This window comes from Dermacentor silvarum, chromosome 2 (genome assembly GCF_013339745.2).
Source record: "Dermacentor silvarum isolate Dsil-2018 chromosome 2, BIME_Dsil_1.4, whole genome shotgun sequence".
NCBI lineage: Eukaryota > Metazoa > Arthropoda > Arachnida > Ixodida > Ixodidae > Dermacentor > Dermacentor silvarum.
In genome coordinates, this window is record NC_051155.1 from 170,617,894 (window position 1) to 170,637,288 (window position 19,395).

At 42.0% G+C, this 19,395-nt stretch overlaps 1 protein-coding gene and 1 long non-coding RNA gene across 2 annotated transcripts in view; both read right to left on the minus strand.

Annotated features, from left to right (window-relative positions):
- Positions 1–19,395, minus strand: part of LOC119442102 (U2 snRNP-associated SURP motif-containing protein-like) — a 68,639-nt gene that overhangs the window by 41,625 nt on the left and 7,619 nt on the right. Inside the window, exons 4-9 of the mRNA XM_037706840.2 lie at positions 19,197–19,360; positions 15,154–15,218; positions 12,512–12,603; positions 7,441–7,695; positions 4,409–4,611; positions 3,732–3,775 (exon numbers count right to left, since the gene is read on the minus strand). Coding sequence (XP_037562768.1) covers positions 3,732–3,775; positions 4,409–4,611; positions 7,441–7,695; positions 12,512–12,603; positions 15,154–15,218; positions 19,197–19,360 — 823 coding nt within the window. The remainder of the gene's footprint in view (positions 1–3,731; positions 3,776–4,408; positions 4,612–7,440; positions 7,696–12,511; positions 12,604–15,153; positions 15,219–19,196; positions 19,361–19,395) is intronic.
- Positions 266–3,724, minus strand: LOC125943218 (uncharacterized). The gene is made up of 2 exons (XR_007465656.1): positions 1,927–3,724; positions 266–1,401 (listed from the first exon to the last, which is right to left on the minus strand). It is a non-coding gene; the product is annotated as an uncharacterized LOC125943218 (long non-coding RNA).

A 19,395-nucleotide genomic window follows, 5' to 3' on the forward strand; every position in this document is an offset into this window, starting at 1 on the left:
GAGCCACAGATAGTACCCGCCCAAGGGGCAACGACAATGTGGCCACCAAAAAAAAAAAAGGGACAAATTAATATGCATGAAGGGCCACAGAAGACATTGTCATACACCTAAACCTCAGTGTTATCTACCTTCGGTTCTCATGCAGACAATATGATAAAACGTCGCAAAGTAACTTCACATTACATTGCAAAAGTGATGCTATGAAAAGACAGGCAGAGGATGTCCTATGCATGAGACCAATAAAATGAGATAGAGGGAGAGAGAGAAAAAAAGTGGGTTCATGCATGGATCTTCCATAACGGGATACATCATGAAAAAAAAAAAAAAAGAAAGAACTGTGGCTAGGGAAAGATCGGGCATCAAGATAGACTATGTCTTCTGAAGTAAGAAAAAAAAATCTTTCTCCATTTTATATGTTGTATTTGTTCTGCTCTAAACTGGCACTTGCCAAAATACATGTGCTTTTAACCTTCGAACAGTCGAGCAAAAACTGTGCAACTGGTGCCTCAGCTTGTCCCAGGCACAAATGAAATGCTGTCACAAAAAACTTGGGAACAAGTGCAAATAACATTTCAGCTGCCTAATCTGCATTCTGGCTTGTAAACTGCCATCATATGATGATAGAACTGCGAACTGTAAGAGTCTTCTGAATTGCTAAGCCGCATTTGTTCAATACTTGGTGCCACACTTCAGTGGGACCAAACTGTAGAAACATATGTGAGACTTTCACCGGCATTACTAGAGGCCACCCCGTGCTCACAAGACCATTTATTTTGTATTCAGCAATTTGTAATGCTTTAAAAACCTTTGCTTGCACAAGTATTCTCAAAGAGAAATTTGTTCCACATAAAGTGAAACAAATAGCAGCAGCCCTCCAGATATAGTCCCTAACTAGCTTTGAACAAGTCTAGCAGTAGTTCCGAGGAAAGAGGACTGTGTTTTCACGGCACATTACACACGGACAACGAACAGACACACACCACTGTGTGAGTCTATTCTGTTGTCCGTGTCTAATGTGCTGGGAAAACATTGCTTATGCAACACCAATTAACCCAACGGTCAACTTTGGTGAAATAGGAGAAGAGGGGAACAACTGATTTTTAGCTGTAAACTGATTGTAGCAATTCTGTGTGTGTCACCTTCTCGAAGTGCTCTGTCCTTTCACGCTACAGATAAATATGATCCACTGGAAAACCAATGAGCGAGGAAAACCACAAAGTTTGTAAGGTGTGGTTGCTTCACATAACAGACCACGAAAATGTTAAATTTGCCTAGTCACATAGCCAGGGCCTGTGCTCCACTGTGCATCAGCTTGGCTTACTTGTTCACCCAAGCACCCCTTCAGTCATCAAATAATGGATAGTTTCAAATCACTGCTTGCATATTCAGCATCAATAACCCCTTCAGTCACGAATTATGATAGACTTTCGATAAATGTATGAAATTTACAAATATTTATGCCAAGGTACTGCATGCTCCATTGAAAGCAAATCTAGGTAGTGGAAGGACTCCTTGTGCATATTATGATGACTCATTATAATTATAGAGTTATAGAATATCTGCTTAGTGATCAGTCAGTCATACTACGTTTCTTCATAAAATAAATTTAGCAAACCGCTCGAATTACATACATAATTTAATTATTCGCTGCAAGCATTACTAGAAAGGAAAAAAAAGTTATTTCACAGCTGCTACCAAACCGCTTCACGTCGAACAGCCCGTCAAACACGGTAGTGCCTTCACCAAAGCGGTCGTCTATAGTGACACATTGCACTCAGAAATAAAATGGAGGTGCATTAGGTAAGCGGAATTTTCAAGTTACTATAAGCTTAATGTTCGCGATCTATTCCTTGACACCACTGCAGAGAAATTGCGAAAATAAGTCGCGTACACAAATGTGTACGCCGTGACTGAAGGGGATAAAACAAGATACAAGCACAACAGAGTTACACGTCTTGAAATTTTTCATTGAATTTTATTGACTCCCCAAATCTGTACCTCCGTTAGTGTTTTGTTTCGGGCTTTTCAAATTTTGTAACTTGGTTTTCTTTTCTCCGGCAACACACCTGGCTACACAAGGTGGCATCAAACAGCACTGGTATGCGATTCTCACATGTGGATAATGCTGGCTTTTGGTCCCACTGCGGTACGGCCCTTTTAATCCATTAACCCTTTCAGGGTCGATGGCGTACATGTACGTCCTCCGCGAACACCTTCAAAATGGTCAATGACGTACATGTACGTTATCACTAGCACATTAAAAAAGCGCGCCTCTTTCGATCATTTCTTTCACTTGGCATGTGCTGTCACTCGACAAAAACACATGGAATTTTTTACTTGTGCCAATGCCTTTCCGGTTTTTGTTTTTGTTTGTTTATGGCAACGGCGCGTGGACTATTGCTCGGGCAACCGGGCTGTGCGCACGCGGAGCGGTGACAAGTGCGAGATTCGTTTGATTAATTCATTCGCTTGGTATGTGCTGCCACTCGACGGGAACACGTGTAATTTTTTACTTGCACCAGAGCCTCTCATTTTTTTTTTCTTTAATGGCAACGGCATGTCAGCTATCGCTTGCGCATCCGGGCGCGCGCGCGCAGCAGGTTACGGTTTTCTCCTGTGGCGGATCCCTCTTGTTGCACGCGCTAAACTGATGGCTATCTGGTTTCAAATCTCTCAAAGGGTGACCACTTGTTACTTGATCGTTTATCACCCACCGCGGCACGATTACACCTGTTCCCAGGCAGGCGCGTATATACACAAATGATGCTGCCGCTTTTGCGTTTCCTTTTTTGGAGACCACAAAAGCTCTATGGCACCTTGTTGGCAATAAGACGAAGGCTTCTTTCTCACTTGTTTCGGTTTCCAGACGTGCACACAACCATTTTTCAGTGTGCTTATCTTCTTATTCATGAAAAAATATTGTGCGTTTTACAACACACACGATTTTTTTCTTTTTACTGTCACTCAAAAAAAAAAAAAAAAGTTACGACCATATTTCTTCGAAATAGGTTTTTTCGAAGAATTTAAATCATCAATAAAAAAATTCGACCCTGGGAGGTCGCATTTGGCAAAAAAAATTTGACCCTCAAAGGGTTAATGCTGCTCTTGGTGTGGCAATGAATTATCTAAACGAGATTTAGTACATCAAGCTTGCTGTCAGAATGTACCCGAGATCACGGCTATTATGATTTGCTAGAAAAGTGGACAGGAAGATTTCACTGTATTTAAAATGACTGCACAAATTACGTTAACAAAATATACTTAAGCCCCTCTTTTGCTCGCGCCATGTTCCTGCCGACTCTAAGGAAGAAAATCAGCTAACACTATGACTGAGAAATAACGCAGAAAAAAGGCATGCAATATGGTGGCATGGGTTCTTGGTCAACCAAATCCTATTTGCAATTAACCTGACACAGGAAAGCACGAGCTATCAACTATAAAAATCAACACTGGAGTTGCGCACGTCTGAGAAGGGTAAACATTTAGATAATCGCATCTACAGACATTTATACTAACATGCAGTCAACATCTTTATATATATTTTTTTCTGTAGCTACCTGAAAAGACATGCCCTGGCAATTTGAAGCTTATGATTTGTTAGGAATTCAAAGCTAGCTAGGCTGCTGACAAAGTGGACTGCTTTGCAAGACAACACACAAAAACTAACTCGTAAAATTCAGCACGGAGCAATACGACAATGTAGGCATTAAGAAGAAAAAGAATTCCAGTACCTTTCTGTAGGGATAACCACTTTCACTACTGCGTTGGCTAATATCTGCAGGAAACAGCATCGCATCGTACATGGGACAGATGAGATACTCATTAATATTAACATTCGGTGACAGCAGTAATAAAAAAAAAGTAAGCAAAGACTATGAGCAGTGCTATGCGAAGAAATGCAAATGAAAGCAATGCGTGCCTGTGCATGTGAGACATGTAAGTTACGAAAGATGAAGCCTTCCAACACTGCCTCCACTGTATCACATGACACCGCGGGCACATTTCCCTGCCTAGCATTCCCCCTGCATTACCCTGCAGCAGGGTTTATCCCCTGCTGCAACCTGAAACATTAATTTACTTACTAAAGCTGGCAAAGTGTTCCATTGAAAATGAGATGGAAAAAAAAAAAGTACCCCTGGCATGACACAAGCATAATAATGCCTTCGGTTGTAACACGTGGCAGTAATGGCACAATAATAAATATTAAATGGCAAGCCAATTCCAAACCCGCAGCCAACATATAAGAGTTTTCAAATTTAATGTGTTTACAAAAATGATATTTACAATATGTATACAACATGAAAGCGATATTAATCCAAAGACAATGACATCCTAACACTGCCAAGCTCGTGCTTGTACAGTGTACGAACTGATAATGACCCTAGTGGCATTCGAGGCTCTCACTGACCTTCTCAAGCTCTTCGGGTGGCATGGTCTGAGGGTCAATAGGCCGACTGGGTTTTCGTTGGGGCTGGGCATTAAAGGGAAGCCCTGAAGGAGGCGGCGGCAGCGTGAGCTCCACCATGGCTGGTGGGATGTATACTGGGTGTGGGGGGATGGGCACTGCCTTGCCCCAGCCCATTTTCATCTCAAAACCCATCACTTCCTGGCCTGCAAAAATCACAGGGGACACAAGAGCCGAGAAACAAGTCAAATAGTATATTTAAGCCGCTTTTATCTATACCGTACACTACACTTCATTTCTCTCATTAATTCCTCGTTACAGGACAGCCCGTCCTGCCTAGCTATGAGCACACTGTGAGCAACACTGGGCAGCAAGGGAAGCCTCAGCATGAAGCCTCCAAACAGAGGCTTCTTTTGATTGCCCAAGTGTTGCTTACTTCCAGTTTCGATCTTTCTTGTGCAGTTTGGAGGTCCCAGTGTGAGCACGTGACGTGCAAGGACTTCATTGCATCAAAGCTACAAAGTAGGTTCTCTCTATTAGGTTGGACAAATTTACATGATCTTCAATAAGCTAAGATAGAAAATTTGTTTTTAATTTACAGTGTAGACCGCTTATAACGTAAGTTGCCGGAGTTACGAATATCTGCACTATAACCAAAGCAACAATTTTTGAGGCCCGCACATATGCAAGAGCCGCCACGCGTATGCGACAGTCGAGGAATGTGGCTAGAACGTTTGCATTCAATTTACAGTCGAATCTCGTTAATTCGAACCAAATCACACGGCGGCGCCTCCGACCGGCATTGCTCCGGCACCGCCACAGAGTAAAAGCTTAGGAGAGACCCCTCAATGTCGCGCGCGAACAAAACAAAAAGAAAGAAAAAATTTCACCCTCTCTCAAATGGCAAGGTCGCCGATTCTGCGTTGCGCCTGAACATGCGTGTACGTGCCAGCGTCTCAGCCACGCTACCGTAGCCACGCGTAAAAATGGCAGTGAACCCTTCTTTCTCCTTTATGCTTCCTCTACTTTCTAGTCACGTGTTGACCTTGCACACTGCGGCTACGGCGCAGAGGGAAGCAGCGGCGCTGTCCCAAGCCGGCCAACGAAACTGCCCACGCCGGAAAACGCCCGCTTCCTGATAACGGCAGAAAACGAAACTTCGGGGAGCTGGCGCCGGGCCGGCTGGAGCGGCGGCGCCTCCACGGCGGCGGGCGAGCACGGTGACAGTCGAAAGTGAGGGAGCTACGAGGGAGGGCGAGGGGAGCCACCGAAGCGGCGGAGTTGCCGAAGGGGCTTCCCTGAAGCCCTCCTTCCTCACATTCCACGGTCTCCGCGTGCGCCCTTTGCCGTGCCGTGCCGGCGCAGCCCGCTCCATGAAGTTTTGTTTACTGCCGTTATCGGGAAGCGAGCGCTGGCCGGCGCTGGCAGTTTCGTGGCCCTCGCTCGCTATGCGCGCCGTGATATTTCACGACTCGCACTCAAGATTCTGGTTTCAGCCTCACTGGCTGTTCGTTCGCACCACGTGCCCTTCTCCACTTCGTCTCTCTTTCTTCCTCGACCACTCCTTGGGGCGCCCGTTTGAGGGGAGCGTTCGCCATCTCCGCTGACTTCCGTACTCCCCAGGCAGCCGCACTGTAACCGGTATTTCGTTTCCCGCAACTGCACTATAAGCGATGCGTATATACATGGAGTGCTATAGGAAAATTAACGGGAGTCTGAAAAGACCGCACTATATCCGGTCCTGCACTATAAGCGGTTACGTTATAAGTGGTCTATACTGTATTAAGTTAGAGATTGGAGTCGGGGGTATTATGTGCCAAATCTAGATCTGGTATAACACATGCCATTGTGGGAGGGCTCTGGATTAATTTTAACTCTTTCCGTACTGAGCCCACTGGGCATCGTTAGCCCACTATCAATGGTTTGAAACGCCGCTTTTGAGCACTTTTGTGCCTCTCACGGGTACACTGTGCTATCGACATGAAGGAGGACAACTATATTTTAGTTTTCTAACAAGTTCGCTTTTTTCCCGCAAGGTGGTGATTTTTGAATGTGCTTCGAAGCTCGTCAAAGTAGAAAGCAAAAAATGGCCGTTTGCTATCGATGGTTTGAAATGCTGCTTTCGAGACCTTCTGCGCCGCTCACGGACACATGGCGCCATCGGATGTGAAGGAGAACTATATTTTTGTTTCCCAAGTAGTCCGCATTTTTCCCGCGTGGTGGAGATTTTTAAACGCGCTCCGAAGTTTTGCCATCATCACGGCAGAGCGTAAAAATATCCGGCTCCAGGAGTGGCGCACACGCGCTTCGGGAGATAGCAATCTCGCAATTCTGCTCCCTCTGCAGCTGATCTTATCAATGCATCGAGTAGCAGCGGGTCGGAGGACGCTGACTTTTCGTCGGAATTTGAGACTGAAAGCGATGACGCAAACCAGCCCGGAACATCGGCGGCCGCAGACCGGCAGGCCCAACTGTAGTGCTTGCAGTTAAACTTTTGTAGCGGAATACCTGTTCAATAAAAAATTTAGATTTTTTCGGAAATAGTGCCTATTAGACAGCAATACATTTTGTAAATCTCATAACTTTTGTCACATTTTTTTTCTTCGTAGATAAAAGCATGTCTTTACAAACTTTGTTCAATTTTATGCCCCAATCTTGACTTTGGCAATTTATATCTTTTTTATGACATGCGTCTCGTTAATAAAACCTTTATGCATAAAAAGTGCATTCATTCTGCTTTTTGTTTATGTATTACATAAAACATTCAGCGCAGTAATTCCACCAAAAGATAATCTGGCGTGACTTACAAAAAACACCTATTTTCCCTATGGTAGAGAAACAGTTAACCACCTGGCATTCTTTAATGTGGACTTAAATGTAAGTACACAGCCATTTTTGTATTTCACCCACATCAAAATGCGGCTGCTGTGGCCAGGATCAAAACTGGTTAAACCGAGTGCTTCTTTATATTAGAGGTTCACCAGTAACCCCGACCCATAACATTGCACAAAGCATTCCTCAAGCAGGGGGCATACCACTGAGATGCTTGATTGCGCGCTCGCCATCCTTGCGATTCATGTAGGCGACGAAACCGCAGTTTCGCTTGCGCTGGCGTTCTTCCTGTGATCGGGGCCACATGATCTTGACGCTGGCCAGGGGTCCATAGCGGCCAAAGATCTCACACAGCTCTTGCTCTGTCATCTTTGGGTTTAAATTACCCAGATACAAATTGGTGGTGTTGGGGTCTCCCGTGTCAAAGCTTCCCAGGCTTGGGTAACGGTAGTCGTCCGCTGTTCATGAAGAAGCAAACGCCATGCAAAACAATGCGCAGGACAGTGCAGCAGCATTATGCAAAAAGGTGATTTCTAAAATTAGAGTACAAATGTCAAGCAAAATATTTTAATTACGTAATGCAATAAAAACAAAGAGGGGGGGGGCTATCAATTGTCCATTAAAATGGGGTAAGAGGTGCAGAATTTAACTGAAAGCTGTGTTCCTTATGAAGTTACCTATAGTAGTTAACAATTTGTAATTTATGCACTAAATATTGTGCAATCCCACTAATTTGGAACATGAGAGAGAGAACAAAACTATGTTGCACTTAAATCATCCATGGGACCAAAAGCACTCAAATGCCCCAAAAAAGCACCAAACTTGCAGTCATTGATGAGCAGTCCCCACAAAAAGTACCTACTCTGTGTTTGTGCGTTATCTTGCTCCAACAAGCTGCTGTGCACCATCACTACTTACAAGTTATTGTGCCATCTCTGTTACTCAAGCAAACATAGCTTTGCATAAAAGTCTAATTGTCGGTTTTAATTTCCAGCTAGTCAGAAAGAAAAGTAATTAAATTATGTACTATGATTGCTGCCTTGTGGCCGAGTAGGAATGAAAATCTGAGTGTTGGTCTCAATTTTTCGGCAGTGTGAGTGAAAAGGCTTTAAGAATGGATGTTGCATTGTACCTACAAGAAACCTAATACAATGAACGCAACTATCATAAAATGCATGCGAGCTTAATGAGCAAGGGCTTAAGGCACAACCACATGCACGCGATTTTCGAGCAACAGTGACAAACGACGGTGATAAGCTACAGGTTTTGCCGTCGCCGACGGAATTCCGTCGCTGTCGCTTGTTGAGTCACCGGTTTTTTGCCAGCCAGAAAATATTGCTTGTCGCCCGGAAGTCAGTGCGGCGACATCCGCTGGGGACAGTGATTGCGCAACAACCAGACCGCCCTGATCCACCCGCTTGAATATTTATTTATTTACTTATTTCACATAACCTCAAGCGCCAAGGCATTATATAATAGAGGGGAGTGGGGTAGATGCGAAAAACAATAACGATTACTACAAATTTATATAATGTAAGCAACATGTGCAGTGGACGTAGTCATTAAAAAATCAAATAACAAAAATACTATGACATTCAAATTACATAAACCTAGTGACATCTGAACTGGACAAAAGGAAAATACGGCGCGACAGCGCTTGCACAAATACAGTGCATATGGCCACATGCATGGTCACAGTTGAAAAAAAGCAAACAAGGTTCGGCGGAAAAGTGCGCTGTCTTCAATTGACATGATAGCATCAGGAAGGTGGTTCCAGTCGTTCGTTGTATGTGGAATAAATGATCATAAAAACCTGTTTGTGAGACAAAAAGTGCCTTTTGCTTTATGACGGTGATCAACTCGAGATGAGAGACAAGTAGGTGCTAGAATGAGCTCACTGCTAAGGATATGATGATGAAATACTTTATGAAATAGGCATAAGCGAAAAGCCTTTCTGTGCAGTGATAAAAATGGTAGACACAAGTTGCTTTTCATAAAAGTTACGCTAAAAGTACGATCATAGTTGGAGTGAATGAAACGGGTGGAATTATTATGAACCATTTCAAGAGAATTAACAAGAGTAGCATTGTAAGGGTCCCAAATAGCAGAGCATATTTCAACTTATGTCGAACTAGTGTTTTATACAATAGTACGTAGTTTCATTGATGAAGGGGATTTGCTAAAGTTTCGCCGCAAGTAACCTAACATACAATTTGCGTTATTGATTATGGAGTTGATGTGACACCCCCAGGATAAGTCAGATGATACTGTTACACCTCAATAACGGTCGGATGAAACATGTTCTAGCTGGACGTGGTAAAGCATACATGCAGACACACACACACGTCGCGTCTTCTAACAGTCATCAGCTTGCATTTCTTGGGGTTTAGTTCCATGAGCCAGTTTATACACCAAGTGGCAATGCTATTTAGAGCAGTCTGTAGAACTTCCTGGTCCTTATCATCACGAATCTCACGATACAATACAAAGTTATCGGCGTATAGGTGAACTGAAGATGACACACAATCGGACAAGTCATTAATGTATATTAATGTATATTAGAAAAAGTAATGGACCTAAAACAGAGCCCTGCGGAACTCATGATGCTACGTTATGCGGAACTCATGATGCTACGTTAATGAAGGGTAAATCATGACCGTTGACAGAAACATACTGTCAGCGATTGATTAGGAAGTACTCAAGCCAGGTAAGTACATTATGGTCAAGGTTTAAAGAGGAAAGTTTCTGTACAAGCAGCACATGAGTAACCTTATCAAAAGCCTTCGAGAAGTCTAGAAAGGCGTAATCGATTCTGAATTCTTGTCTAGTATGGAGTGCAAGCGGTGAGTGAAAAGAAGTAATTGAGTTTCACAAGAAAATGAACGCCTGAAGTCGTGCTGTGATGACGTAAAGAAAGAATTTGATTCCAAAAAGTTAAAGATATCCCCCCCCACTGTACAATACGTGCTCCATCAGTTTGCAAGGGATACTTGTTAGCAAAATGGGTCAATAATTTTATGGAGAATGTTTGTTGCCTGATTTATGAACAGGAACCACCTTCCCAATCTTCCAATCAAAAGGAAGGATACCATGATTAAGCAACTGCTGTAAGAGTTTAGCCAAAAACAAAGAAGAGTAATGTTTAGTCTGTTTTAGAAATTTAGAGTTGATACTGTCAGTTCCACAAGACGAAGAAAGCTTTAGCGAGTCGATTAAGTGTACTATTCCAGAGTGCTCGAATACGATAGGGGACATGAAGGGATAATCATGATGTTACACATATTTAACACAATCAACTCGACATGAAGAAAAATTGTCCAAAAAAACATTGTTAAACACTGAGGCGCATTATTCGGGTGGTATAGGTTCATTTTCAGAATTAAGAGAAATAACACTGGTTTCCGTCACATTTACGCTTCTCCAAAATGCTTTAAGATTACCTAATAAGAGGGCTGGGAGAGTGTTAGTAGAGTAATAATCTTTGGCGTGACAGAATGCTGCGCGGTACTCGGTTTCAACGTTGTGATATGATTCCCAGTCATTTCCTGTTTTTCCTAACTTTGCTGAATGAAACAAACGCTTTTTTTCTATTGGAAAGATGCTTTACCTCTTTGTTAAACCAAGGTGACGCTTTATCGCACTGAATGCGTCTCAGTGGAACGTATGCAGTGATAAGCTGCGCGACTTTATTTCGAAATAGAACTCAGTTATCTTCGACATTCCGTGTGTGAAAATCAAAGATGTATGCATAAAAATATGTGCATAGTTCCTGATTTATAATATCAAAATTTGCTTTTTTGTAGTAGCGGAAATTTTTTTTTTGTTTTGTGTGTTGGGAAAAAGACATGTTAATGTCGAAATGAAGCAGCGAATGGTCGCTAAAACCATGAGATGAGATGTGGGTGTGTAGACAAAATAAGGTCTAATGTACTAGATGTTCCTGCGGCAATTCTGGTAGGCTTCGTTACCATCTGCGTGAAATTAAAGCATGAACACATCTAAGAAGTCCTGACAGTGCGACAAGAATGGGTTAAGTAGTAGAAGTCCATCCGACCATGTGATGTTCGGATAGTCCCCCAAAAGAATGATTGGTGAGGAAGGATACCGGCTAACAATAACATTTATGACATCATGTAAGTCATCAACGAAACTTGACGTGGCATTAGGGGGGCGATAGCAGGCTCGTTTAAAACAGGATTGCGACTTCGTTTCTGCACGCTACTGCTACTGCGATCATACGTATAGCCTGTGTCATTGACAAACAGTTTATCATATCGAAGGTGGTAAGGTGGAGTCTCGGGTAATGCTTTAACAAAATTATTCAACCATTTGCAAGCCTGACGAGTAGCAAACGAGAAATCTTTGGTTACAGATATGTTACACGACCCAAGTTTCAAGCGCTGAAAGAGAATGTTCTATTGAGTTTTAAAGTTTTAAAACCTGACAATGAGCGGACTACACTTATTTTCGCTCTTGCAACTTGCTCTCTGCCATGACAGCAAAAAAGAAATAGTAAAATCAGTCATCACATTGTCTCATCTCAAGCTGAGGACGAAGTATCAGCGCTCTCTTGTCGTTATTATTGAGATTGGTTGTTTGTTTTGAGAATGTTAGGCATCAGATGCCACAGAGAGCTGCGGGATGCCACCGAGAGCCGTGAAAGTGTTTTAAGTTTTTCTCACCAGATGGAAGACATGGGATGCATTTCCACTGGGGATGACAGCATATTAAAGCTAGACCTACATAAAACGTTGACCTCTTGATACGTGTGAGATTTCTTTATGCGCGCACGATAACATTTATTCACACAACAATGTAAATCCGTCGCTACTCTTTTTTGCAATGTCGCGTTCATGTGGTTGCTCCACGCTGCAACATGACAGCGAGACAGGGTGTGCCTGTGGCGTCACTCGTCGCTGTCGCTTGAATATTGCGTGAATGCGGTTGTCTAGCAGACAATGTCGGTGAATGAAGCAGCTGCGGCAGCGGCAGCTAGTACTGCACCAAATCACTTTTTTACAAGTGAACATTATAAGAACCCATGCATGCATTATTCGTTCGCAAAAAGAAAGTGCAGTGCACATAAGCATGTTTTTTTTCCATGAAATTAAAGTCATTTGGCATCAAAAAACATACACTTTCTATTCCTCTCGATTAATGCTAAGTAGAATCTGTACTATGAACAAATTAGGCTTCTTATGAAACTGCGACACTCAAGCTAGACAAGTGCAAGAGATAAGAAGTTAACCCCGAGAAAGAGAAAGAAAATCTCACCAAGCCTGATTTGAAGGTCACTATCTCCCTTTTTGAGGTTGTCCTTGAGGGCACCCTTCAATTTGTATCGCTCCTCCCGTTCCTCTTGGATACTGCAAGTGCAGCAGTAAGGCATTTTACACTATGCACAACTCTAAGCGTTAGGCATAGAGTACATAGAAGGTTGCTAGTTCAGACGCACATTTTTCGAGACGTTTCACGCATAGCAATATAATTCATAAACTACTATGGGAATAGTCATTCACTTATGTAAATGTATATCGACAAGAGCTAATGGAAGAGTAATTAATTAAACTGTGTGGAAATGGATTACTTCTGCAAACATCCAAGAACGATGGAGTAATATAAGTTAGGTCAGCCACATTTGATATAATGATCAATTAAGAAACAGCTACACCTGGCTATGTGCAGAACTCATTACAAGAAATGAACTGCAGGCGTGGCACCCTAACCAAGCCTGAACTGCAAATTTCACTTGACCGAACTTTCCTTTTGAACAATGTGTTTCTGAACTTGTCAATGATCGATTGATTGATTGTTGGAGTTTAATGTCCCCAAGCAACACTGAGGCTTGAAGAGATGCCTTAGTGGAAGGCTCCAGATGAGTTTTGACCACCTGGGATTGTTTTAACTGCCCCTATACAGCCGCGCCTCATTATGATGAAGTCTCGCCCCACACTAAAATATCTTCGTTATAGTTAATGCTCGTTACAAGCATATATTAGTCACATGCAGACACTAGCGAGAAACATTTTATATTTCCTTCGTTATATCCGATAATTCGTTATATAAGGGTCCATTATTTTGAGGTTCAACTGTATTTACGAGGGTCAGTCAAACAAAAACTGCAAATGTTTATTTTTTTTTATTATTTACTGTACGCATGCAGCACAAAGCTGCATAACTTTCCAACGTAATCTCCCCCATGCTCAATGCAAGTTTGCCAACACTCGCAAAGTACCTGTATTCCCCTAGAAAAGAATTCATTTTGGTGTGTGCGCAACCATCGTGTACCACGTCGCATACCTCTTCATCAGAATGAAAGCTGTTGCTGCCCAGGGCTTCTTTTAGTGGTCCGAACATATGAACGTCGCTGACAGCAAAGTCTGGTGAGTATGGTGGATACGGAAAACACTCAAATTTCACATCTGTTACTGTCGCAACTGTTTCATGGCCCTTTTATGGGGCCGTGCATTGTCATGTTACAACAGAACACCTGCAAACCGCAATCCACAACGTTTTCATTTGATTGCAGGCCAAAGATGATTTTTTAAGAGATCAGAGTATGATTCACTAGTGATAGTGGTCCCTCACCATGTGTAGTGCTCCAACATGGCACCTTTTTCATCCCAAAAAGAGGGTCAGCATAACTTTCCCTTCAAAACTTCTTTGGTTTGGATGATAAGGTATGGCGCCATTCCTTACTCGCTGTCTCAGTTTCCGGTTGGTAGATTGAACCCATGTTTTGCCCGTGGTGACGATTCTTGCAAGGAAAGCATCCCCTTCTTGTTCAACTCGTTACAGAAGTTGTTCACACGCATCAACACGTCACCGCTTCAATTCAGGAGCCAGCTGCCAGGGCAGCCATCTTGCACACACTTTGTGAAATCCAAGCACGTCAAGCACAACATGGTATGCTGAACCATGACTGATGTTCACATTTGCTCCAATGTAATCCAGCGTCACTCGGCAGTTTTCCATCGTGATGGCTTCAACAGCTGCAATGTTTGCTCACGTCAAAGCATGGTGTGCCTGAACCGGACGACGAGCATCGGCCATGGACGTCACATCGATTGCGAATTTGTGACTCCATTTGTAGACTTGCAGCTGTGACACACATGCATCACCATACTGGACCTTCTTTCTGTGATAAATTTCGATAGGCTTCACACCTTCACTATACAGAAACAAAATAAGAGAACTCTGTTCCTCCCTGGTGCTAGATGCTAGTGGGGCGGCCACTATTCCTGTGCCGGTGTTTTTGCACCTGCGCGATGCTGCCACCCAGTGAATGGCCGGCACACTGTTAGGAACATGTCTGCCAACGTACAGGCTACAGGTGCCATTTTTTTTTTTTTGTTATGCATGTGCAGTTTTCATTTGACTGACCCTCGTAAGTATAGAAGCGTTTTTGCATTCCGTACTCACTGAACTACAGTCACAACAGCTAGGAATCGGACCTGCAACTTCATGCTTAGTAGCAGAAAGTGGTAGCCACTGAACCATCACGGCAAGCATTTCTGGACTTCAAAAATAAATAATAAAGCAAGGGCTTTTTTACTTAACTTAGTCTACATGTGTTGGCTCATATCTAACAAGTGTTGGCATTGAATCATCTTTTTTGCAGGAGAAGAGTGAGAGATAAAAAAAAAGAACAACAAAATAATCCACCCTGTACAAGATTCATTCAATGCTGTAGACTGATTGGTCAACTGCTAAGTGCTGATATTATGAGCAAGATATGAATCAGAACCAAATCACAGCACTGTGGACCCAAACAATACCAGTTGTTCCTCTTAGCACCCTTGTAGCAGAGTTTGTCTGCCTAGTATACATGACTTAATACACCTACACATCACAGACCCACTGCACAATATAAACAACATAAAACCAGCAATATCATGGAGCCAAATTTTACTTACATCTTGAGTTCTTCTTTGAAGAGCTCCAAGTTACTTTTTTTCTTCTCCTTTTCTTTCTTTTTTGCCTGAAGCAAGAACAGAGTCATTAATGTGACAGCAGGCAAGATAAAAAGGAGAGTGAGAAAGACATAAGACTACACCATTTTACACAACTTACGCACATTGCATCCCCGATTCCTAATTTTGGAGAAACTAACTTCTTTATTTGCTCCGCCTTGACATCCAGAAGTGAAACATTTCACGACGCAGCCTTGATGTTTTGAGATAAGAGCAGCTCTTGCAATGATCAAACAAGGTACAGACTTGAAGTCTGCGCTGTCTTTCAACTTTCAGAAAAGCTACCAAATACTTCAATTTACATGCTATCATAAGCACACTATTGCCAATCCGCATCCTACCTATGAACACATCTATTACTTTGTAACTGCAATAATACTGCTACATGCATCCACTGAATAACGAACACAGTTGTGATGATGAGCACAACAATGAACTGGCCCTTGTACGAGCCGTCAGCTAAAGTGGTCAGTGTCTCTAGCCTTTTGCAAATATACCTTATAAATAGCTTTCTGTATAATTAGTGTTTCATCCGTGAAACGATATGACCAGAGTAAAATAAGCAATTAGACCATACAGATTTAGTGCAATCCACTCTTGGGGGAAGAACAAAACGATATATATATATATACACACACACACACACACACACTCGATGCGGTGGCTCAGTTAGCTAAGGCTGCTAAGCACGAGGTCGCAGGATCGAATCCCGGCATAAGAAGCCATTTGTTTGTTGGCTTCTTGAGCTATAATGTATATATATGAAAGTATTGAAGAAATTCAAGGCAGAATAAATTTAAAATTGACAGTTGGACATGTGTTTTTTTCAAAGAAAGAACTGAATTACCGACTTAATTATTAAATAAAGTGTTAATTATTGGCTTCAAGTATTATCAAAAAGAAGAAACTATTCCTCTGTCAAGGCTCACGAAATGTGGCACGTCAAGCATCCACATGGTAGTGCTCTCAGCAAAGTGATCGTGTGCAGCAATACTCAGCCCATTGAAATGAAATGCAGCCGCACGAGTATGCAGGGGGTGCAATTTACCTGAAACTTAATGTCTGTGCACATTTTTTTTCTTGACGCCACTGGACAGAAATGGCAAAAAGAAGTGACACATGCAAATGCGTAAACTGTGACTGACGACGTCGTAAAATCACTGATTTTATAATGTGGGCCCTCTTCACTCATTTATGACTGAAATCTTGCACACAATACAGTAAAACCTTGTTACAAAAGACACTCAAGGAACCCAGGAAACATGTCTCTTGTAACCAAGGTCTCTTGTAACCAATAACTTTAAAAACCCTGGAGAGTTACACAAGATCACTTTATTATACATCAGCATCAAAGTGTGTTTTAACATATCTACAGGAAATTGCTCAGTATAGTTTAAAAAAGTAATTCATGGTAGTTTGTTTTTTAGTGACTGCAGATTGCATTGGCTTCCTTCCCAACTTCTGGAAGTAAAGCACTTCACTTTGCAAACCTTATTGTTGCTCACAATACCTTTGAAGTGCTCTTAGATGTTCGTCAGCCTCAACTGCCGACGCTTTCTGCCCTAATGACACAAAATATAATAACAGAAAGTTCGGTGCAATTTGTAGTCGCAATCTTGCGAGAAATGACATTCGGCTTCGGAACGGAAAAGAATCGAGCCAAGGGAATGAAAAGTGCAGTGCATACCGGTTGGTACGACGTTGGCCGCGTTGCGTGAGCGTATCTGGGTTGTGTCTTTTAAATAGTGAAGAATTTACTCTAGGGACCTTAAAAAGTTGTCCTTAGTAACCGAGTGTCTCTTGTATGCGATGTTGTTAACATGGCGAACATAGGAAAGCCAACTAGGCCATTTTCAAATGTCTCTTATAACCGAGTGTCTCTTGTAACCATGTCTCGTGTAACGAGATTTTACTGTACCAGGTTACAACAGCCATGAAATCAAATGCAGATGCACTCCCTTTTATTAAGCTACATAATCAAAACTGAAAAGTCTTTAAATTGGATTGAGGCCTCTCCTTTTATATCGCTATCCATTTGTTTCATTAAATAAGGTTTCCTCCACCCGTGTTGCGGCTGATTCTGGCGTTCCCCAGGGGTCTGTTCTCAGGCCCTTGCTTTTGCTGCTTTTTATAAATGACATTGTTAAAGACATTTCTGTTAACACTAGACTGCATGCTGATTGTGTGCTTTATGAATTGGTTAACTCTGTACAAGACCAAACCAGGTTAAATACTGATTTCACAAAAATGATTTCTTGGTGTGAGCATGCCCATAAATTTCGAAAACACAGTTTTTATGAGTTACCCATAAGGAGAAGCCACTGTATAATTATCCTTCTACTACAGTTCTTTCTGAAGTGAAGCAGTATAAATATTTAGGATTGCGGATTACTAATACTCTCATGGAATAGACATATAGACAGTGTTGAAGCTAATGCCTTATGCAAGTTATTCTTTTTAAGGCAAACACTGAAGCTAGCTACACCCCACGTGTGTTCACTTGCCAACAATACTCTTATCCGCCCTCTGCTAGAATATGCTGTAATAATTTGGGAACAGTTTACTAAAGCCAACATTAAAAAATTAGAAAGAATACAGAAAAAGGCTCTTAGATTCATGTACAACTCATATGGTCAGTTCTACGAGTGCAGTAATAAAAAAAGAGAAGTTTCCCTCGAGTTAGTCAGAGAAATAGGGTCTGAAGGCTTAAATTCTTTTTGAATTAGTCAATGGTCATTACAACATTGACACGTCAGATATTTTACCTTTTTCTACTGGTTACTCTATAAAGAGTTGACATTCTCAGACAATTACGCCCTTGATATGAACAATCAATAGTTTCAAATACTCCTTCTTTCCATGAACTATCACTGACTAGAATAACCTTACTAACGATATTGTGAGCCAAAACTCGTTATCCTTTGAGGGGCATCTGATGTGAAGTGTGTATTGATCCTCCAGTAAATTGACTTGCTGTTTCTTTTTGTATGCCCTTTATTGGTTCCATGATATCTTGTACCACCCTGTTATGATCTCGGAACTGAGATTGCAGCATCTACAAATAAAATAAATAAAAATAGGTGCGGGGCAGTGCGGCGCATGAACTGGTTGTGACCTGTCTCCACATGCCACGTCCACGATGCACTGGATTGCTGGTCTGCTGTACATGGGGTTTCAGCTAATTCGTGGCATGCCTTAAAAAATTCACTTGTGCATTTCGGGAATGCAACCAACCATTGTTCACTGTCTTCTTGAGCAACTTAAGGGTATTTTTCACTATGAGCTTAGGCAATTAATTAACAAGGATTAATTAAACTTTTAAACTATTGCTTTAAATGCAAAATCTTCAATGAAAAACTTGTAGAGCCTGTTGACAAATATCCAAAATTTCTTTGTGATGATAGCTGCTGTGATTTAAATTTTTCCGAGCTGCAAAGAAAGTGTGCGAGATTTGAAAAAGTACCACATGACTAGGCACTTGCGCGCAGCGACATTAGTGCCCTCAAACATGAAAATTTAAAACTCCCTTGCTCGTGAGGACAGTGAACAATACTAAGTTGGTGGCATTCTTGTAACACATATGTGGGTTTTTCAAATCTTGGCACGAGTTAGCTGAAACACCCTGTATAACCTTTTAGCCCTACCTTCTCATTTTTCTACAAAGAAAAAAACAACACTAGTAGCCTTGATTACGCACATACATTTGTACAATGTCTCACAACAGGCAATGAACTACCACTGACGATGCAAACTGTTCAAAGAACACAAAAAGTGTGAAAAACAAACACTGTGACAGTTATGCTGTCTGCCTAGAAATGAACCATGCAGGCCAAGCAGGTCAATGTGAGTGGTGGACGCACAGTAATGCAGAAAGACTATGAAGACTAATAACCTGTAAATTACCGACACATTATTATGTCTTTAGGCGTGTTTGTTGTCTTACACTACAAAAATTGGATGATAACGTGGCATGAAACAACATTTACCTTTTCTCGTGCAGCTGCACTCTGAGCAGAGGACAAGTGAAAGTCATGCTGCTGTTGCTGTTGCGGCTGCTGTTGACGAGACTGAGACTCCTCCATCCGCCTCGTGGCTTCTGTGAGCTTAGGGGGCTTATAAAGCTTACCCGTCTGGGAAGTCGCTTTCTCTTCTAAAAAAATAAGCAGAGTTGAAAAAAAGAAATCT